Genomic DNA, 21,792 nt, shown 5'->3' with positions numbered 1-21,792 from the left:
CAATTAAATTAGAGCAGGATTTTGTTTCCTGCTACTGAGGGAGACTTAGACCTGTTCTCTCTGTTGAAAAGGGAGATAGAAGTGTTAATGAGGTGTGAAACACACACCAGCATCAAGTGGAGACTTTCTCCTTGACCGAATTGGAAGAATTAAGAGAGCATTGAAAAGGGACTAACTTGCCCCATCTGTGTTTCCGTGTTATTTAATACTTCATGTGCATACACGTGAACCAATTCCGTCTTTTGCGAGGGGTATGTGGGACATGTGGGCCACGCCCAGGAAAGCAAGGGAAATCCCTGTCCTCAGAAGATCCTCCGTCACCATCTTTTCCCTGCGGAATCTCTCTCTAGCTCAGGATCCTCTTGTGGAAAGGCAAAGGTGACATGAAGAACCGCCCCACACCCCCGCCCCTGCCTGTGAGAACCAGAATTTTAATGGCCGCTCCCATGAGCAGTGATAGCTCTGTCCTCATCCTTGTTCTTCCTCTTCCTCTCCTTCTTCCTCTTTTGTTTTTTTTTGAGACAGAGTCTCGCTCTGTTGCCCGGGCTAGAGTGACTGCCGTGGTGTCAGCCTAGTTCACAGCAACCTCAAATTCCTGGGCTCAAGTGATCCTCCTGCCTCAGCCTCCTGTGTAGCTGGGACTACAGACATGCGCCACCATGCTTGGCTAAATTTTTCTATATATTTTTAGTTGTCCAGCTAATTTCTTTCTATTTTTTAGTAGAGACGGGGTCTCGCTCTTGCTCAGGCTGATCTCGAACTCCTGACCTTGAGCGATCCACCCGCCTCAGGCCTCCCAGAGTGCTAGGATTACAGGTGTGAGCCACCGCGCCCAACCCCTCCTCTTCTTTAAAGTTTCTAACACAGTTTGGTTCCTGAGCCTCAACCTCTTCTGGAATGTCGACTCAAGTGGCTGGACCCCTCCTCCATTCTGCAGAAGGCACTTCTGGGACCACCCCCTGCCCCCACCTCCTTTTGGAATAATTGGTATCACGGGGTGACAGGCTCCCCACAGGATCTGTCAGAGGGAGTCCTTTAGGCAGGAGCTGGCGAAGGCCCCCGCCTAATAGCTCATTACTCCCTTTTCTCACGTTCTTCACAGCGTGTGATTATCTCCGCCAGCGTCTCCCTCTGAAAGCACAGCATCTTCGGGCGTGAAGTGTAAATATGAGAAGAGGATAATGCGAGGAGGAGGTGGTGCCTTCCTCCTCACTTAGAGAAATTAAACTCCATGAAATCAGACTTCAAGCTAAGTGTGCCCGGGGTTTGTAAGCCCAGAGACCCGCCAGGAGGAAGAGACGGGGGAAAAACACGGGTCATCACAGGCTACATCTAGGAGGTTCACTTATCTCAAATTTTGCCTGGGGTTTCCGGTTTGCTAAAGCAAAGCCACTCAGAGCAGAGTCTGAAACTATTCCAAGGTGAATCTGGAGACCCCTCCCTACATTCCCCAGGAATTCCCTTTTCACTCTTCATCTATAAACTTCCTATCTCTGAGTCCATAGCTGCTTATACATAACGAACGCATTTATTAGCCTTCATTCTGTGCTAGGCACTTTACACGTCGTGATCATTTAATTTTCACAGCCTCACGAGGTGAGCACTACTATTATCACCATTTTGCAGATGAAGAAACTACGGCTCAGAAAGGTTAAGACGTTTGTCCAAGTCACACAGCAAGACACTAGCAAGGCCAGGATCGGTGTTTTGAGATGAACCCAGGTTCTCACACCAGAGGGAACTGGCCTGAGGACAGGGCAGAGTCCGGGCCTGGGCATAGGTCACAGTGTGTTTAAGACCGAGGCGTTTCCTGGGATGCTAAAATTGGAAAGGTCCAGAGTGCTGCAGGTTGTTGGGAGGGAGCCTGTTTCCTGGTCTTTCTCTTACACCCTTTCCTCTCATATCTTCTCACCACAGATGTATCAATTATCAATATATTATCTTAAAAAATAACTGTTGAGAACGGTGCTGCTCTGGAGCCCTGGGTGGGGAAGGAGCCACCTCTTGCTCCCTCCAGGCAGCCCTGCCCAGGTGTCTCTGCGCCTGACCAGTTGGTACCCCGCGCTGCTTTCCTTTGTCTCCGCATTCTTGGGTAGAAACAGAACTTGCTCCCGCGTCAGGACCTGCCACTTGCATTCAGAGGGCTCTGTTTCCAAACAGCCTCCATTCTTTTGCTTCTTTTGGATACTGCAGAGAGAAGGTTCTGTTCTTTGCGTTCCCCTTGACTACATCTTAATTACCTCTTCTGCTTAAATTGTGAGCAGCAAGTTCAGCCACTCTGCTAGTCTCCTAAGTGGCAAATTAAGACTAATTTAGATGGGGTTTACAGATGAGCCAACATGTGAACAGTGGAGAATGAATCGGTGTTCTCTGCTCCACTCCCCGAGGGTCACCTCGTGCTGAACAGGCAGCGGGCGTGGGTGGTGCCTGGTTTGGCCCCTTCTCTCCCTGGGCCCCCTGCCCTCCGCTGGGACTGCAGACATCCACCCATGCATGCCGCTTCTCTGACACCACCCTTCATGGAAGACTCTTTCTAATGGTTTCTACATTCAATTTTGTTGGACGTAGTTCAACTTGATTTGATTCCCATTTGTAGAGTCTCCATGAAGCGCTGTAAGAAGGAAAGCCACCTTGCTATTCAGAAAACCCTGTATGAATATGTACATACATACACATATATATATTTTGCCTTGGGAACCAGGAAGGTAGCTGCCGAGGGCTCAGTGAGGTTGATGGTGCCTTGTGAATGACTTTGCTTGGGCCTTGGCAGAGGTAGGTGTCTGTTCAGCCCACTCTGCAGGTTTCTCTTTATTTGCCTCTGGCTGACTCATTCCTAAGGTAACCAGTGCCAAGCCAGGCTCTGGGAAGGACATTCTGCGTGGAGCAGGAGTCCCTCCTATGGCTAAGGGAGGCATGGTCTGCCTCCCATTCACGCTGTCTCCTCTCCATCCCCCAGGGCCACCTGTTCAGACAGGCCTTCCTGAACACCTTAAATAAAGGAGGCACTTCCCACCCCTCTATAAGCCCATATCCTATCTTACTTATCTTTAGTTCACTTATCATTACCTGATACTATATGTGTGGGTGTGCTTTTCTGAGATGTACTTCAATTTGAAATTGCAGTGAACTGGGACAAAAGTCACGCTAAACCATGGGGTAAGCGAGGAAGCCCTGGCAGGGCCTCCTGAGGAAACGCAGTGGGGAGGAGAGGAGGGTTTACAGATGGTAGCCTCATTAACGTGGCCATAGCTCCTGGGCTGGAAAGGTAGCAGCTGCTTCTGTGTGGGGATGCTGGGTTCAACTTCAAAAGATCTGGAGCTCTTTAATGAAGCATCCCATAGCCACAAGTTGATCTTTAAGGTTGCCTATTTATTTATTTTTTTTTTAGACAGAGTCTTGCTCTGTTGCCTGGACTAGAGTACCATGGCGTCAGGCTAGCTCACAGCAACCTCAAACTCCTGGCCTTGAGCAACCCTCCCATCTCGGCCTCCCAAAGTGCTAGGATTACAGGTGTGAGCCACCACCCTTGGCCAGGGTTGCCTATTGATTTCTGCAGCATGGCACATTGAGGGCAGCACTGTGCTCCAGGTAGCTGCTGCCTCCTCTCCTGCCTTGCAGGAAGAACAAGTGACCCTTGGTCATCTGTGTTGATGTCTCTGTGGCTGGCCTATGGCCAAGAGCTGTGAGATTTCTGGAACTTGGGGGTCTTTGGTCTTGGGGTCCCCATTATTGCTCCTCTATACAATGCATAGACAGGTGAGATGGCCCTGGTCTGCTTGCTGAAAGTTGGCCCTTTGGGGTCTGGTCACTCTGGCTCAATCTACCTATCGTCTATAATCTATCATCTATCTGTCCTAATTTCCTTGCTTACTTTCCTGAGGACACAGAAAATCTTGCTTCCCATTGCAAGAACCTTGCTTCCCATTGCAAGAATCCCCAGTATTTAGTACGTGTTAGATACTCCATAAATATTTGTTAAATGGGTGAATGGATGGTTGGATGGACAGGGACCCTCATTTCACCAATTTCTCACTTATCATGGGGAAGTAGACCATCTGCCCTCCTTGGCCCCTCCTCTTATGCCCCTCTCCAAAGTCCCTCATCCTCTGGCTTTTGCTCATAGCCTCCTTCGGGCTTGAGCCCCCTTCGGTCAACCAAGATCCCATTAAACTTCCATGTCCAGTTTGACAAGGGCCCTTCTGTATTGTGTCGAATCTTGCAAATCTGAATTAATCTACACACACACACACACACACACACACACACACACACACACACACCCTTGAGAGAAGGGTGTGGCCTTGTTCACCACTGAATCCCCAGAATCTAGCATGGCTCTGGGGTGCCACTCTATAAATAACTGTGCAGACACCTATGTGGTAGCAGACTTAATTCTGCTTTGTATTATCATTGGGTATTTGTATCCGTCTCTCACCAGGGAGCCTCTGTAGGTAAAAAACTGGGTCACAGTCATTTCAGTACCTATGCTAGCTCATGGCTCCACTGGCAGTGACAGTAACACGTGCAGATACCGCTTCATGGGCATCCACGCTCTACCTGCCAGGCATTGGACTTCACCTACATAAGTTCATTTACTTCTCACAGTCGCTCTATGGGATGGTTTTATCAGTGCCTTTTCACAGAGAAGGAAACTACAGTTTAGAGAGATTGGACAACTAGCCCAAGGTCCTTTGGCTTATAAATAGAAGAGAAAGAATTTGAACCAGGTATTTCTGACACCAGAGCCCCGTTTTCGGGACTTCTTAGGCTGCTCTGCTCTGCTGGGGTAGGAAGGGCTATTACAGCGTTACTTCAGCTGAATGGACTTGAAAGTGGTCAGGATGTCTTCAAACGGCCCTGGTGGCTGCTCTGTACTGACGCCCCTCACCTTCCTAGACACTGCACCGCTGCCAGCTGCACTGCCTGGGCTTTGCAGCTCCCTGGGATTCTCCTGCCATCAGATGTCAGCCCTTCCTTCCAAGTTCCCCACAGTCTGCCAGGACAACCACCCCCCAGGGAGCCACCGCCCAGGAGTGGCAGCCAAGTCCTCACCTGTCACGTAATTCTTCAAATCCAGCTCATTGCTGAGAGGATTGTTGCTCTTGAACATATACAGGTTAAAGGGGGCCGGCTCCTTGCCCACGTTTTTCCACATGGTGTAGTCTGGAGAGGTCCACCGTCCCGCCAGCACGTCATAGTCACGCTGGGTGAAGTGGACCAGCTTGGTCAGAGGGTCGTAGAGCCCCCCGTGGAAGCCAATGACCATCTGGAAGTCAGGGTTGGAGTCAAAGTAAATCTCCCCATAGGCCGTGTACTGCAGCTGTTTGATCATGAGACCGTTGATGCTAAACACGGCCAGAGGAGTCCCTGTGTTGTCCGAGGCGACATAGTATTCCTCCCCGCTGCTGCTCTCCATGGCAAAGAGGTGGCCCTGGAGGTCATAGTACAGTGAGGTAATCTCCGAGTTGGAGTGATTGTAGACGTGGGTGATGCGAGTCGGGTTGTGCAGGTCAGAGTAGAAGTACTGCAGGTGGTGGCCCAGGTTGGTCTTGTAGGAAGCCCGCCGTCCCACGCCATCGTAGCGGTACTGCACGCTCCACCCGCTGGCCTTGTTGTAGGCCCTCGTGAGGAGACCCTTGGAGTTGTATTCGAAGATGTCAGACCCACGCTGGCACAGATAGCCATCGTCATCGATTTTGTACTGCACATCACCGAGCCTGGTTATCCGATCCCGGAGGTCGTAGCGCAAGGGCATAAGGCGCACGTTATTGCCTGGGTTCAGTAAGTGGAGGTTCCCGTTGAGGTCATAGCTGTAGCGCCAGGTCGGGCGGTCGTTGACGGCCACACTCTGGAGCTGGCCGTCGCCGTCGTAGTCATACGTGTACTTTGTGGTGTTGGCGTAGGGCCCCAGCTTCAGCTCCCTCTTGATCACCCTGCCCATGCTGTCGTACTGCACCGTCATCCAGTACATCAGGGACCGGAACATCTCGTACTGGACTTCCTTGATCCGCCCGTGGGTGTCAAAGTGTTTGCTGAGGGTCATCACGGCAGTGGTGATGATCTGGTTGATGTCGTAATAGATGACTCCGAACTTGCCAAAGTGCTCCACCTTGCCGGAAATCTCGTCATAGCGGTAGAGGTCAACGGGAAGGGGGGTCTCGCTTATGACGGGCTTGATGCTTGCGATCCGGAAGCTGTTGTCGTGATAGGTGTAGTCGAACCTGGCGTTGACCATGCCTTCCTCGGAGAACCTGTAGATCTGCTTGTCCACGAGGGGGCCGATCTTGCGGTACCTGATGGTGCAGGAGAAGCCCCCGCTTTGGAGGTTGACCATCTTCAAAACACCCGTGGTCTCATCATACCCGAAGGTGACAGCGGTACTGTCGTAGACGATCTCCGATAACTTGGAGAGTTTCCCATACTTGTAGAACACCTGGCGCCCGGTGCCCAAAAAGGACGTCTTCAGGATGCGGCCGTCGTCACTGTAGTCGAAGATGACTGAGGCATTGCTTTCAGGTGGATTGTAGATGTTGCGGATGTAGCCGATGGAGGTGTGTGTGGACATGCTGTGCCGCGCGACGCTGGGCATGGTGACGGCATGGAGACGGTCGGAGGAGTCGTACTCAAATATATACTGACGCTGGCTCTGGAGCAGGAGCACCATGGACTGCAGAAAGGAAAGGGGGAGGGGAACGCATGAGTTGGCTCTTAAGGACCAAGCGCTCAGATGGACAGAATTTATTCCATTCCACCAAATGTCAATTCAAAAGCCCCGAAGGATGGGAAGATTAGACTAGCGATTAAATAGATTTATTTCACCGGGCCTGCCAATTCTGATGGATCACAGTGGTTGCCTGGACCACAGCTTCCCAAACTTTAATGTGCTTCAAAATACCCAGGGCTCTTATAAACAGGCAGCGTCTGATTCAGTAGGTTTGGGGCAGGGTCTGAGCATCTGCATCTGTAACAAGCTCCTGGGCGATGCTAATGTTGCTAGGGCCATGCTGTGGGTATCAAGGGCTTGGAGGGCTGATGTGAGAGGCATGGAGTTTGCCTCCGGGCTCAATAACAAGGAGTCCTGCAACTGGGTACAAATGACTGCCACTGGCCCGGCAGGGGAGAGGTGTGACACACATACTATGTTTTTTGCCATCCTGACTATATCTACAGAGAAAGCACATCCTCCATTCAAAGCTGCCACAAAGATGAATAACCCAGAATCACTGATTCTTTGGAAAGAAACAAACGGCCTCCACTAGAGCCAAGTGGGAGATTCCCGCCTCCCCTGGTCAACCCAACATAATGGACTTGGTTTGAAAGATTCCAGTATTTTACGGCATTATGAGAGCAGTATTCAGGATTCAGTGTTCTTGCGGAAGGGAAACAGCTCCTCTGCAAGCTCCTGCTGTGGTGAGTGGGTGAGGAAGGGAGGAAGGAGTCTGTGCGGAGGGCAGGGCAGGTGAGAGGCCCAGGCTGACCAAGTACCCGTCTAATGACTAGATGACCAGGGCAGCCTTCAAAAGTCTGGACGTGTGCCCAAAGGGACCTTGTATTTTTTCTTTTTTAACTGCCCTTCCACCCTGACCTTTCTCCAGCACACAGACCTGATTTTGGCACTTTCAGACATAGGGAATTATGTAGAGAGAATCTGTTGGCTGTTTCAGCCAATAGGCCAAGTAGGGGGGTGTTGCTCTGTGTGCTTGAGTTTTAGGCAAAATTCCCTATCCTGATGGCTTAATTTAGGGCAAGGCAGAAATGAATCACTGCATTCCAATTCCTAAGTAATGATTAGCCGCGCTGCCAGTGGGATGATTCTGTCCGCTTCAACAGCACTTTTTTCTTTTTCTGGCATAAAATCAGACAATCCGTCCTTTTTGCCATTACTGAGTGTCTAGCACTTTTTTTCTCCTTCTTAATGGTAATAGTGCTGAGCTATGAATAACATTTCCCTTCAGATTTTCTTCCTCCCAGTGCGGGTAGGAGCACGGGGGGAGCCCTCGCAGAGTCGGAGTAAAGATGTTAAAATGTCTTATGGCAAAGTGGCTCGGGCCGGTCTACACAGAGCGGCGGGGATAGCAGGGAGCTGACAGGGCAGCATGTTCACGCACCTTGTCAAGGTAGGAGTAGCTCCACACCTTCCCGTCAGCGAACATGCGGGACACGATCCGGCCTTGCTTGTCAATGTCTGTCCTCTCGCTCATGGCCCCGCGCTGCAGGCCAGCCAGGCGCCCGTTGAAGAAGTAAGAGACATTGACGGCCGCCAACCCACTGCTGGGGAGCCAGAGGAAGGGGCGGCCCACCTGGTCATAAATTATCCTCAGGGTGAACTTCCGGTGATCATCATAGATCTTTTCTGTCCGAATATTCCGGTCATAGTCGATGGACAAGAGATTTCTTCCATGGACCTAGGAAAACATAATGGGCTTGGTTTGAAAGATACCACCCAGGCATGCCGGCTCAAGCTTCTGTGGAGGGCATGGCTGGCATGGCCAGGAAATAAACATGCATTGGAGGAAGAAAAAGAAATAACCCCGAAGTGATTTAGAGTAGAGCTTTCTGAACTCCTTAATATCATGGCACACATAGAAAAAGGTAATATTTTGGGAAATGGACACTCCTGAAGCTCTGACTCAGGTGGGGCAAAGGCAATATATGTAACCTAAACATTTGTACCCCTGTAATATGCTGAAATAAAAAAAAAGGTAATATTTATATGGTGTGTTAGAATACAGAAATGAGGCTGCTGATGGTTGGAGATGATCCATTAGGCTGCTGTGGGCAGTTAGGTAGGCTGTGCACTGCACAATTACAAAGGGTGCCATCACAATGTAGAAAGTGTGAATGGTGAAAAATTGTGTAGTGCACAAATTATACAGCCATATACAATCGTCCTGGACCCTGGGGGTTTGACTGCCCTGCCTGGCCACTCTTGGGGAGAGAGAATTTGTATATCTGCACCCTTATCACCCTTTTTTGGCACATCATCAGCTGAGAAGCTAATGATCTTTAGGAACAGCTGCCATGATTTCGTGTGAAATCTCAAGCGAAGGTACCTAGAATGGTGGAGAGCAGAGCTTAGAAATCCACTATTTCACAAAGATCTGGGACTATGAAGGCTCATTTCTATGTGAACTTTACTTCTAAAATCTAGAGAAAGATCTTGCCACTTTCAAGAATGCAAGCCATCGTGGGGAGACCTCAGCAGGGCTGGGGGAGTTCCAACAAAGGGCAGAACCGATTGATTGAGATTTCAAAGGAATAGTGGAGCACATCAGACATAATTCAATATTTATTTAGAAGTTGATCTGATCAGAGAAGAAAGCCTGTCCCAGAAGGCAGAGCTGGAAGACTAGACTCTGGTTCGGGGCAAGAGACAGGGACTCCCGAGACTCAGCCAGCCCTGGCTGGACGGCCGAAAGTGGATGGAAGGAGGCAGACTCGGCCCAGACTCTAACAACATAATTGACTGCACATCCAGACGTCCCTGGGGGCGCTGCTGAAGGCAGGGGAAGATGTAAACAGGCGGGAGGAAGAGACTCCAGAGATGCCTTTATCTCTTCCTTTTAACCTAATAATTTAACAGCACTAGAGGACGAATAATGACGACGATGATGGTAATGGTAACTTTAACATAGGCTGAAACTACTACATACCGGCATTGTATTAGGCACTTCGCATCCGTAATTTGAGTTGATGCTCAGAAAGATCATTTGACAAATGAGGAAATAGCTTGAAACAGGGAAGTTACATAACTTGCTCAAGGTCACACAACAATGGAGTAGTAGGCTTGGTCTGGAACTTAAGTCTGATTCAGACTTCAACCGATTAACCTCTTATACATTGAATTAGCTTTACTGCTTCCGGTGTTGTACATTCACGCAACGCTCTGAAATGTGTCAGCTGCTGAAGAACTAGGAAGCATTTTCCATAGCCCCTGAGGCCTCCATGTTGCAGCTTTTGCGGGGAGCCCAGGAATAATTCTAATACCACAGACACCTGCATTCTCAGGGACTGCTTGGTGTCCAGGTAAAGAACTATATTTTGCAGCCTCCTTTGGAGATAGGGGAGGCCAAGATGTAAGTGGCAGTTGTTGGCTGGGTCTTCTGGGAAATATCCTTAAAGGAAGCTGACTCAGGTGAGAGGTAGGCAACCTTTTGTTCATCCCGCTTTCCTCCTTTTTCTAGGTGGGATGTGTACATGATGGCTGGAGCTCCAGCACTCACCCTGTGAACATGAGGTGACTCTAAGGATGGAAACCTCTAGGATGATGGCTCAACCACAGAAAAAGAGTCTAGATCCCTTTGACCTAGGTATCTTCCCTATTTATCCATACAGTCACAGATTGCTTTCCTCTAGGCTCCTTTGGGGTCATAAGAAAATAATAAGCCTATATCCTGTTTAAGTCCTTGTTATTTCTTATCTCTGTTATAAGCAGTTGAATCTAATCTAAATGGATACAAGCCTCTGATACTTTGACAGATACTATGCTAGGTACTTTATATACCTGATCCCATTTTAATTCTCGTGACATAGGTAGAAATTATTTTACACAAGGGCAATTGAGCTCAGAGGGGTCACATAGCAAGACGAGTGGCAGAGGTGGGATTTGAACCCAGGACTACCAGATTCCCCAAAGCACTGCTGTTTCCATAGAGTCATTCCAGAGAGAAGAGGACGGAACAATTGTGATAGAACAATTAGTACAGAAAATGCATCAAAGCACAGAGATAGGAATAGAGGTGCTGTGTTCTTGGGATTATAAGGAAACCCAACTTCAAGTGGAAGATTCATATCAAGAAACTTGCAGCCATTGGGAGGAAAAGCCAAGAAGCAAAGGGTGAGTGGTAGGATTATTTTTTAAACAGGTTCAAAAGTTAATGCTGGATCACTGGGGATTAGTCATCATTTTCAGAGCAAAGCACAGAAAGGATTGGAAAGATCACGTCCTCTGGAAACAGAAGCTCGGCCCTGTTGGGTTGCTTCATTTGGGACATCTGCAGGCGGCCACCAAGATTCTCAAACTTACGTGTTTTAGAATTTCAGTTCGAGATCTCTCTGACATTTTATTAGGTGGAATGAAGGACGTGGCAACAATAAGGAAGGATTTTCAGGGTCCCCACGCTTCCCACCACGCCTGCTTACTCCCCGTTCCCTCGCATTCTCCTATCCTCCCTCCTTCCCTCCTCCCCCTCCTTCCGTTTTTTTCCTTTTTGCTTCTCTTTGCTCATATCATAGAGGCCCCGGTGCATTTATTAATTATTGACCATTAAATCTCCCTGATACCAGGTTTGGTGCCTGCTCTGGTATACGAGGATGAACAATGACAGCAACAGCAACGTGTCCTGAGCCGGCTTGGTGTTGTCGTCAGCCTTTGTTTTGTCTCAATGACACAACAACACTCTCAGGTGAGCCCTGCTACCATCCCCACTTTACACACGAGGTGCAGACAGGTTAAAATGACCTGCTCAAGGTTACACGAAGGGTAAAGGGCAGAGCGGATCCCAGCCCAGAGCTCGCTGTCTTCACCCCCAGGCTGTGCCGCCTCTAGGGCCGGGGGGTTGGACCAGGGTCTCTCCACCAAGCGTGCAATCCTGAACCACCTGGGACATCTCGCTGCTGAGCTGCCTCCGCACCTGCCGAACCAGCCCCTCCGGGAATAGGCGGGCTTGTTGCCTTTAAAAGCTCCCCAGGTGATTCCGATGTGTAGTCTTGGTTAAAATACCATCCGTGTGATATAAGGCCCTATCTTCAGTTCCTTCAACATATACAACCAAAATATATATTTACCAACAGGTGAATCACATATATAACCACATGGGTGCATATATGTACATATGCGTGTATATATAACAAAGGCCAACATGTAAATCCCATGTGTGATCATGACTATCATTATAACAGCTATATTAGTGTGTGAGGGTGCCAAGGTTACAGAAAGAACTAAACACTGGCAAGCAAAGAAGAGGCGTCCCCAGCCTCTGGCTGCCACCATCTGGGTGCGCTGCTATTACTGAAGGCTCACGAGGCCTCTGGCCCCCGACCCAGGTGCACCAACCATAAAGAAGTAATAACAGGTGCTGACCATTAGCCGTGGATAATTTGTGCTGGGTTTTTACTCGCAAATTTACCAAGTCCCTGGGAATGGGATTGTTGTGATAGCACTGGTTTGAGTTAACTCCTGAAATGTGAAATTTCTACTAAAATGCCCAAATCTTCTAATAATTAAATCTGATAAATTCACTGGAAGTTTGAGCCAAGGAGTTCAGGCCAGGTCTGTAATCTAATCAAACATCTTTAATTAGGAGGGTGCCATTTATAGAGAGGAGGTACCTTGGGCTGTGGGGTGGGAGTTGCCGGAGGGTCCAACAGGCAAGCTCGGCCCTTCGTGGGCACCTACCCCCCGGTTTGGAGGGTGTAGGAGCTTTCATTTAGCCACACTGTTTTCTTATTCCAAATTAAATTACCCGTCTAGCAATATTTAAATTAACCTTGAGGCTTCCTGGAGAACATAAAAGTTATTTTGAATTATTTTCACCGCCAGGATCAGCACAATTCCCTTCCCAGTCGGCTCGGTAGGAATTCAGTGATAGAGAAACCAATTTTTAAATTAATACAATTTTGTGTTTGTAAGGAAACCATTATTTTTAATTATCGGGCATTTTCCTCAGCCTGGCTTCCCCAGTTAATAAAACTCAGCTATTTAGCATGATTTTTTATTTTTGCAGAGGGCAGACTTTGGGAGGTAGTTTCCCCTGTGGAATTCTCCCCCAGAATGTTTTGATCTCACCAAGCATACGCCTGTCACGAGGAGGCTCGTAAAAAACCCGGAGAAAAGGAAACGCCATCGTCAAAATGGCCCTGCTGGGCCTATAACCGGTGACTCTAACTTGGGCGATGAGGGGAGCTGGTGATTTGCGAAACACGAGGGAGGAAATTACACAGGGCCGGATCCCCTCCAGGAAATGGAATTGTAACGCAGCAGGAGAGATTTCAGTTAGATATGCAGAAGAACCCTTTGCCCATTCGGCTTCGAGTACGGGAAACCTAAAAATGATTATGGAGGGAGGTCGTGAGATTCTTCATGTCTGGTGATGTTTAAAAGCAGAAATGCTCTTTCTCTATCCGTTTACTTCTAATAAAAAAATATAAAATAAAAGCAGAAGTGCCCGCCTCGGAGAGTTTGGTTATTTATTAATACCTCCCCAGAGGAAAAACCTGGCCTAGATGACATCTTCATTTCCTTTCTGGGTCAGTCCTCTGGGATTTAAAAATCAGCTCTCCCCAGCTCCCGTACAAGAAGACTCAATGCTACATTGGGATCAGTGCTTGTGCAGACAAAACAACTTGCTATAAATTTAATATTAGCTTAAATAATGCATCATTAGAAGGGTAAGCCTCTGCAAATACATTAAATAATGCATTCCCCAAGCAAACATTATTTTTGGATGACTGTCTGTTTTGGATGGAGGTAAGGTGGAAAGGTGGAAAGACCCGAATCTGAGTTGCAGTTTTGACACTGATTAGCTTTGTCATTCCAAAGCTATACCTTTACCATTCCTGCCTCAGTTTCCTCATCTGTAATGGCCTGTGAGCTCCCGGTGGGTAGGGACTTTATCTTATTTTTCTTAGTGTCCTTATTGTTTTGGAAAGTGCTTGGTGCTCAATGAACATTTGTGAATAAGGAGGTGGAATTAGACTGGGTACGAGAATCCTGCCAACTCTGATGATCTACAGCTCTAACATGGAAAACCGAGAATAGAAAATATGACTAGGACATCTGTGATCTCCAAATCTCTGAAAGGCTTCATTCCAAACAGCAATTAGAGTCATTCTGGAAGGCTCCCGGGACCTGGAATTAATAGACAGAAGTGGGAGGGAGTGGATTTTCATGACATCAACTTGAAATCCCATTCATTCATTCAGTATTTACTGAGCACCTACTATGTGCTTGTTACTGTGATTGGCACTTAAGATAGAGCAAGACAGTTATGGCCCCTGCCCTAGTGGAACTTGCAGGCCAGAGGAGGATAAAGACAGGTGAGCCAACAACTAAAAACATTGGTGTGACCTATTGGGTACAGCGTATACCATTCTGGTGACGGGTATAGTAAAAGCCCGGATTTCAGTGTTACACAATTCATCCATGTAACAAAAAATACTTGTAGCCCCTAGATCTATTGAAAGAAAAAAAATTAGTGCGGTTACGACAGTAAACATAGGGAAGGAACCGTGAGAATGAAGGAGGGACACGGAACCAGGATTGGCAAGGACGGTTTCCCAGAGAAAGTGCTGTCTCAGTGGGGGCTCAAAGTATGAGTGAGACTTGGACAGGTGAGGGTTGGAGAAAAGTCAGGAAGAATACTCCAGGCAAAGAGGTCAGTGAGTGAAAGCCTGTTGGGCAAGGGCCTGCTCAGGTGGCGGACTTCTGTTTGCAGGCGGTGCTGGGAGGATTCCGGTGGAGGTAGATGGTCCCTTGGTAAGGGGATGGCAGAGAACGGAGGTGTCTGGTATGGTGGAGACTCAGCCCAGATGATCTGAAGGGGCTGCACTTGTTATCCTTTGGCCTGAACTTCCAGAGGTCAGGTATGTTGTGTGTTTCCTAGTGGCCAAGGAGGAGGGTCCGAGGAGTGCTCCTCCGCATGCAGCGGTGGGTAAATCTGCGAAGACTCCTGTATTTCTATGACCCTTTCCAGTGCCAAGAGGGCTCCACGCCCTCAACCTCACCCTCAGCTAGTTTACTCCTCTCGTTCTGTTCAGGATACAGGCAACAATCTCTTCTGCCTCAGGGCCTTTGCACATGCTGCTGCTCTAGCATAGAAGGCTTTCTTTCCACCCCAAGCCTAGAAAATTGCTGCCTACTTTTCATTCAGTTTTCAGCTCAATTGTCATATTCTCAGAGTGGCCTTAACCTAAATCATATATTCCTTGTTATCCTCACCCTGTATTTTCCTTCACAGCACCCATCACAATTTCTTGATATTATTTGTACATTTAGCTATTATGTGTTTCCCCTTGCTAAGGCGTAAGCTCTGTTAGGGGTTTTCCACTTTTCCACCTCACCATCCAAAACAGAAATCATGCAAAAGTAATGTTTGTTTGGGAATACATTATTTAATGTGTTTGCACAGGCTTGCCCTTCTAATTACGTGTTATTTAAGCTTATATTAAATTTATCGCAAGTTGTTCTGTCTACACAAGTGCGGCTTACAATGTAAGGTTGAATCTCTTGTACGTTTTGTTCACCAGTGCACACCGAGTGCCTAGTGTAGTGTCGAGAACATAGTAGGTGTTTGAAAAATAAAATACTAGTCAGGTGAAGAATGAATGTACTGTGCCAGGAAGAAGCTGATAAGATCTAGACTTTGATGATGACTTGTGTGCGCCAACAGATCTGTCTGAGTGGACTCTGCAGAATTGAGTTCACGTGTGTGTGTTTACACACACGTGCACGTCAGGCCCCCACCTCTCTCCTGTGTCACTGTGATTTGCCACAAAAGTAAAAGTAACACATGCCAACGTGTAATTGCAATGTCATATTAATTATATAGAAACCAAAACAAAATTACTAATTCCCACCTCTTCTTGGAATACTAATAACACTAATACCAATATCACGATGGAAGATTATCTTGGAAGCAATTTTTCTTTTGTTCTGCTACCTACACAGGTAGCTGTTTCTTGCTTTTGCAATCTCTATGCAAATCATAATCAGGAAGAAATATCCTAGAGGGTGGTGAGATGCCTTCCTTTTCAAAGAGAGTTGTGCACAAAACCCATTTTAGGAAAGAACAGAAGTTTTAAATCTTCATAGAAGGGGTCAATTTCAGTTCTGTCTTCCAACAGCTTAGGAAACAAAGGCTTCTCGGGTGGGGGGAAATATTGCACTGACAGGTCCTCGGGGCCAGCAGTTTGCTTTGTAATTAGGCTTTGGAGGATGGAGGAGGCAGCATCTGGAGTGTTTGTGTTTTAACCTAGTATCCCTTCCTCTGTGGGTGCAGCACCTCCTTTCTCTAAGGTTTCCCTGACTAGGTGGTTTTACTGAGATGTCCATCACAGGACACAGGCGTGCCATGCGACCTGCACCTGGCTGATCTCAGATCCCCGTCTCTCTGACCAGTGCCTGGCCCGGGGATGTGAACCCACCTCTGCCAGGCTAATTGTTCTTCCGTGAGATCTATTTTTTAAAAAAAATAGAAGTGCCGGGGGAATCCCTTCCTCTTTCCCCCGAGTTCACTAAACTGAGATGATGTAAGCCTGGAGTCAACTTTGGCCCAGTCTGCCCAGCCCCGCAAGGTGAAGAAGACATTAGTCTACTGCAGGAGGAAATCAGGCCACTTGGCAAGAGCAACAGTGCTATGGGGTGGGAGGGGACCGTGAGAAGGAGAGAAACAGAGAGAGACAGTCCCTCTGATGGCCATCCTGGAGTCTGAGGCCAGCTCCTCTCTTGTGGCAGCCCGCTGGGGGAGACAGTGCGTGCCCTTTTTCATGAAGCTAATTTGAGTGCACTTGCTGTCCTTTGCAGTGGAAAGATTCTGGTCAGACACAGGGCGATGTGTGAACTTACACCTGCCTTGGTGGGGGAGAATTTACACACTGAGCACCTTCAAGGAGGAGCCCAAAGAAAGCACAGTTACATCTTCCTTTGTCACCTGCTGTCTGACACGTGGCACTTGTCACCAGGGATACAGCGGTGAGACAGTCCCTGTGCTCAGGGAGCTTACAGACGCCGTATCCTTCACGTGTCTTTGAAAGGCCAGAGAGAGTAGAGAAAGGAGTGGAGGCTGGGAGGGGAGGAGCAGAAAAGTCCCTTTCGAAGGCGATTCCTTGAGAAGGCCTTGGGGGGCACAATGAAAATCTTCCTGGCTGAGTTTGGCAGGGAGGAAGAGACTGACATTCCATTACAAAGCTTTTGGCGGGAGGGTGTGGTCCTGGCCCATCCACCTGCCGCCTTACAGTTCCCCAGCCTGTGAGGAAGAGCCACTGACACTTTCCTCCGCTAAGAGATGTCCCTGACTGGAGGCTTGTGGGACGAAGGGTACCCAGGTGGGCTGCGGTTTCACTGGGCCCTGTTCTATCATGGCGGCCTCCCTGAGATGTTTGGTCTTCTCTGAGCTCCATGGGTGCTCGGAGCCCTGGGCCCCTCATACCCCTTGACTGGCCGGAGTCCCCAGAGCTTCCTGGTCCCTGGGAAAGGCCAGGCCATTCGCTCCAATGCATGGCCCCTCAGTTGCTGCCCCATAGATTCTCCCCAAATTCCCTGCTGTCCGTGGGAGTGATGATTTCACGGTGCTGGTTAAATGGTTGTATCCGAATCTTCATTCAGTTTCTTCCCATTCTAAGAGGCAGAGTTGGGGCCACCAGAATCTCGCATCTCTGTCTTGGATTCCAGCCCTCTGCTTCTCTCCTCTCACAGCCCGCAGAGTGCGGAGGGCCACCCAGCCTTCCAGTCTCTGTGACCACGGGCGAGGCTCCTCAGGAGGTCAGCATGGCGCAGAACCCTGCTAGCTGCCCACTCCCCTTGACCGCATGTGCTGAATCTCTCCCATCTCTCTCTCCCCCTTCTTCCTCTCTTCACTGTTAGCGACTAGGTTTCTTGTTTGGATCAACGCAACGCCCTCGCCGTTCCTCTCCCCCTAGCTTGTCCCCTTCCAATCTGTCTTCCTCTGTACCTGAGGAAGCGGAGAGATCTCCCCAACGCTGCTCACCCCGGCACATCGCTCTTCCAACGAGGCCGGGCGGAGCTCCCCGCCGCCCTCAGGACAAACGCCAGCCGGCCTGGCGCTTCCCTCCGCGTGCTGTTCCTGGCCACGCGCTCTGTCCTGCCCCGAGCTACAGCACACGCACCTCCTCTCCAGCCATATCCAGTTACAGTTTTCTGAAATGTCTTCTCCTCTCTGGCGTTTTTGGACTTCTCACAGGGGACACTCTCGGTCCGATCACCTTTTTCCTGAATCTTCCGCCTGGCTAATTCCTACTGCTCTTCAGAACTGGCTCCAGCTCTTCTGGGAGGTCCCTCCTGATCCCTCGTCAACCCCGAGACCTGATCAGGGTGGCAGAGACTCTGCTGTGTGTTCGCCAAGAGTCCTCTTTCGCCTTCCTCTTCTCAGGCGTTCAGAAAAGACAGCGTTTCCAGGTTTCCTTGCCATCCAGTTGCGGTCCCCTGACGGTGTTTCACCAGGGTGGGTGGAGGTGAGGCCTGCCGTGCCCAGGCCTGCTCGCCACGCCCTCGCCAACCACCCGGGCTCTCTCCCCCTTCTGCGGCGACTGCAGAGGCCGTGTGCCTAAGCGGGCAGCATCACGAGACGGCCCCTGGAGCGAGTTGTCACCGAGAAGAGCCGCTGATGCACTTGTGCCGCGATGTGTTAAGTCCCGGAGGTTTCCGGGTCAATTTGCTACCTGGCCACAGCCTGTCCTCCGCTGACTGGCACAACTAAGTGTCTCTTTCCTTGGGGTACTGGCCCCTAGGATAGCTCCCACCACGTTGCATGCATCGTGTTCTCCACGAGACTGTGAGATCCTTGGTGGCGCGGACTCAGTTTCCTTTCTCTGTCTCTGGCCTACTCATTGCACGGCACTGGACATACACTTGGCCCTTAGTAAACATCTTGTGAACGAATGAGGACTTTCACGGCCCCATTCGACAGGAGTGTGAAGCCATGGCAAGATGGGAGGCAGGGAGGGAAGGGCCCAGGTGTCGTTGGCCGAGATCTCTGTTGGCCTTTGCCCTTTGGGGGCCAACAAGGTATCTTCGCTTTGGGTAAACTCCCTGCCGTGGGCTCGTGAAACATCTGAGGGGAAGGCCACCCCCCAGTTCCCTTCATCCGCATCACACCCAACCTTTCCCTTACACCTTCTTCCAACTGCTCCCCTGCAATTTCCAGGAGTTGCTTTTATTTCATTCACTAAACAGTTTATGAACTGAATTAAAATAAATGAGATGCAAATAAATTCCAGGCTTTCTCCCTCATTTTCAAATTACATTTTCAGTCCACTCAACCTGTTATAATCTCATAGTGATTTTCATTTAAGAGAGCTAAATGGATATGTGATTGTTGTTACAGGAACTAACACCAGACAATTAAATGTTGAGGTGTTGATAGATAAAGCTGTGTTTTGATTTGCATAAACATGATGCCAGCAAATCTAACCCTGGCAGAATTTCAGTTATAAGACTTGCGTGCCTAACTTCTGCTAATTACCACAAGTACCATTATTAAGATTTTTAATATTCAGAGTTTGGGATTATAGCCATTTTATTTTAGGGCCACATTTATCTTTATTTGGAAAACTTAGTCAAAATGCATAACTGATTTATCAGAGAAAAGGCACGATTACTACTTATAATCAACTTCTACAGTGTAGCGTATCAAAAATCAATTACACAGCCCTGAAATCCAGTCATTAAGGATTTAGCTGCTAATCTCATTCCATTTTTGTCTTTAAGAAGATACTGCAGCTTGCAACTTTGCAGATACCAGCAGAGGAAGGCAAACATGGGAGACTGCTGATAACCTAAGGTGGAGGAAGACTCCAGCCAGACAGAGGCAGAATCTTAATACGGAGGGGCCTGGCTCTGCGGGGAGGTCACCTGGGCTGGCTGGATTTCAATCCAGTCACATGGCAAAAGTTGTGACCCAAGTTTTGCCTATGCTGGGCTTTCTACTCTCAGGGATTCCACAGCATTTGTTAAACTCTGCCTTGTTCCGTGGTTTCGTGCCTTCCCAGTGCTTGTCTTGATCTGCAATTATTTTATTTATTAGTTTCCTTATTATCTGTTCCTCTCTCCCATCTCCCCCAGCCCCTGACTATAAGCTGCAGGAGGTAGGAGCTTTGCTTTGCGTGCATGGCACAGTGCCTGGCTCACAGTAGGTGTTTAATAAACATGTGCTAAATTTCATGAAGACTAGGATTCCCCAGGACCCCTCCCCCTCCCCCCAGGGAAAATGTTAGTGCGATGGCAGGAATCGGTCCCTCTCAGTGACAGATAAGACGCTAGAGCAGGATCCACTAGCTCCAAGATAATCTGCAGGACCATGAGTCTGAATGGAAGCTGTGTGGCCTGCTGGTTAGGAATACTGACAAACAGAAAGAAAGATGGAACTGGGGCCGAGTCCTGGCTTTGCCCTTTCTAGCCATTGTGTCCTTGGACAGGCTATTTTGCTGCTCTGAGCCTGTGTTTTCTCATCCAGAAAAGGGAGTTCATAATAACCACCCCCACGGGGCTGTTGCAAAGATTAAAATAAGATTATGAGTAAAGTGTTTAACACAGTGCTTGCATCACGAAACTCCTCAATAAATGTTATGTATTGGTTTTTAGAAGATGTAATGTGGGGCAAGTTCCCTAGTCTGGGGAAGCTAGGGTTGGCTAAAATTCCCTGCTGAGGTTTGGTTGCTACTTCCCCCCGGAAGCCTTCCCCGAGCCCCTCCGCTGAGTGACATCTCCTCCTCCGTGACCACACTGGACCTCGGGCATCCTGCTGTCTTTCTCCTTCACCTGGGACTATCCTGGTCTGCATATTCTATCAGACTGTCAGCTCCTCGAGTATAAAGACTTTCCTTTGAAATTTTTGATCTTCTAGTATTTAGCAAATTACATGGAACCTAGTAGTCACTAGTACCCATTCCTTTGTTGAACAGGCCATATCGTGAGAATGGAGGGAGAAGATGGCCAGTGTGGAAAGAAGACCAAAGCCATCTCTACATTATGCTACATCACGATGTCAATCCCTGAGCAGGAAATAGCCGCCTTTTTTAGTCCAGTTCTTTAGAAATGGAGGACATTTTCCCCAAGGTATGAGCCCCAAAGGGATATGGCTTCTACCTCCTGAGAGAAGAACTTGCCTTGTCCAGGGAAGAAAGGACTAATGGAGGCTTGGAAGCTGGGAAATGTTCTCAGCTCTGTGCGGGAAGAGGGTGTCTGTCCCTTCCTGCTTTGTGGCAACGAATGGGGTGGAACCACTTACCCGGAGCTTCCTGCCAAAGATGGTGACTTTGCCTTTGATCTGTTCCTTTCTTAGGCGCCACTCAATGGAGTTTAAGCCATTCTCCATGGGCAGGGAGATGTTGCAGCGCCCAATGGTGGGGGTGATGGTGCCTGCCAGGACGTGGGGCTCGCTGTGGAAGCTGACGCCCATCCCGTTGGCGTACATCACCCTCAGGGTCCCGTTATTACAGAGCTGGTAGCTGTTCCGCACTTGATCTGGAAAAATGCAAGTGGGGGTGGGGAGAGGGAAATAAATTATCTACTCTATCAGTCAGAAGAGAATAGAACCCCTATTTTTATAGGTTTCCATGGTGCTTTGCAGCCATCAGTCTAAGGCTGCCTTCAATTAGCACACACGTGATGTGAAGGTGAGTAGCAGAGATACTACTGATCCATGTAAAGAAAAACATGTGTGGCACTCCAGAAGTAATTATGCCGTGATATTTTTCTTTTACTCACTGAAGACTATTAATAGTACATTTAAACATTTAAAGATGTCTATTGCCTACACAATTTGTGTCAATCAAATTCCTGAACTTTAACATATATATTTAGCTTATATGAAAAAAAAATAAGTGAAAGGAAAACTACTTCAATTTTTTTTCCCCTTTTGCCTACCACCTAACCCCGGGGTGATGGTCTAACCACAGGTCAGATCCACTGCGAAGCAAGTCCAGGATCCTTCAAGGAAATCAAGAGAGAAAACAACCTTCCCTCCCCTCATGCTTTTGCTCTGGTTCACCACGATGCCACCTCCACTCAAGAGAACCCTGAAGAGACTGCACCAGCAGGGGCAGACCAAGCAGAGG

The 21,792-nt window shown here is 48.6% G+C and overlaps 1 protein-coding gene across 4 annotated transcripts in view; it reads right to left on the bottom strand.

Annotated features, from left to right (window-relative positions):
- TENM2 (teneurin transmembrane protein 2) overlaps nt 1–21,792 on the bottom strand; it is an 888,605-nt gene that overhangs the window by 8,409 nt on the left and 858,404 nt on the right. For all 4 annotated transcript variants that reach the window (XM_012655757.1, XM_012655758.1, XM_012655759.1 and 1 more), the window contains 3 exons: nt 20,964–21,199; nt 8,109–8,405; nt 5,053–6,667 (listed from right to left, as the gene is read on the bottom strand). In XM_012655757.1, coding sequence (XP_012511211.1) covers nt 5,053–6,667; nt 8,109–8,405; nt 20,964–21,199 — 2,148 coding nt within the window. The remainder of the gene's footprint in view (nt 1–5,052; nt 6,668–8,108; nt 8,406–20,963; nt 21,200–21,792) is intronic.

Source organism: Propithecus coquereli, unplaced genomic scaffold, assembly GCF_000956105.1.
Source record: "Propithecus coquereli isolate 6110/MARCELLA unplaced genomic scaffold, Pcoq_1.0 Scaffold483, whole genome shotgun sequence".
NCBI lineage: Eukaryota > Metazoa > Chordata > Mammalia > Primates > Indriidae > Propithecus > Propithecus coquereli.
The sequence above is the reverse complement of the archived record's forward strand: the minus strand, read 5'-3'. Positions and strand labels throughout refer to the sequence as shown.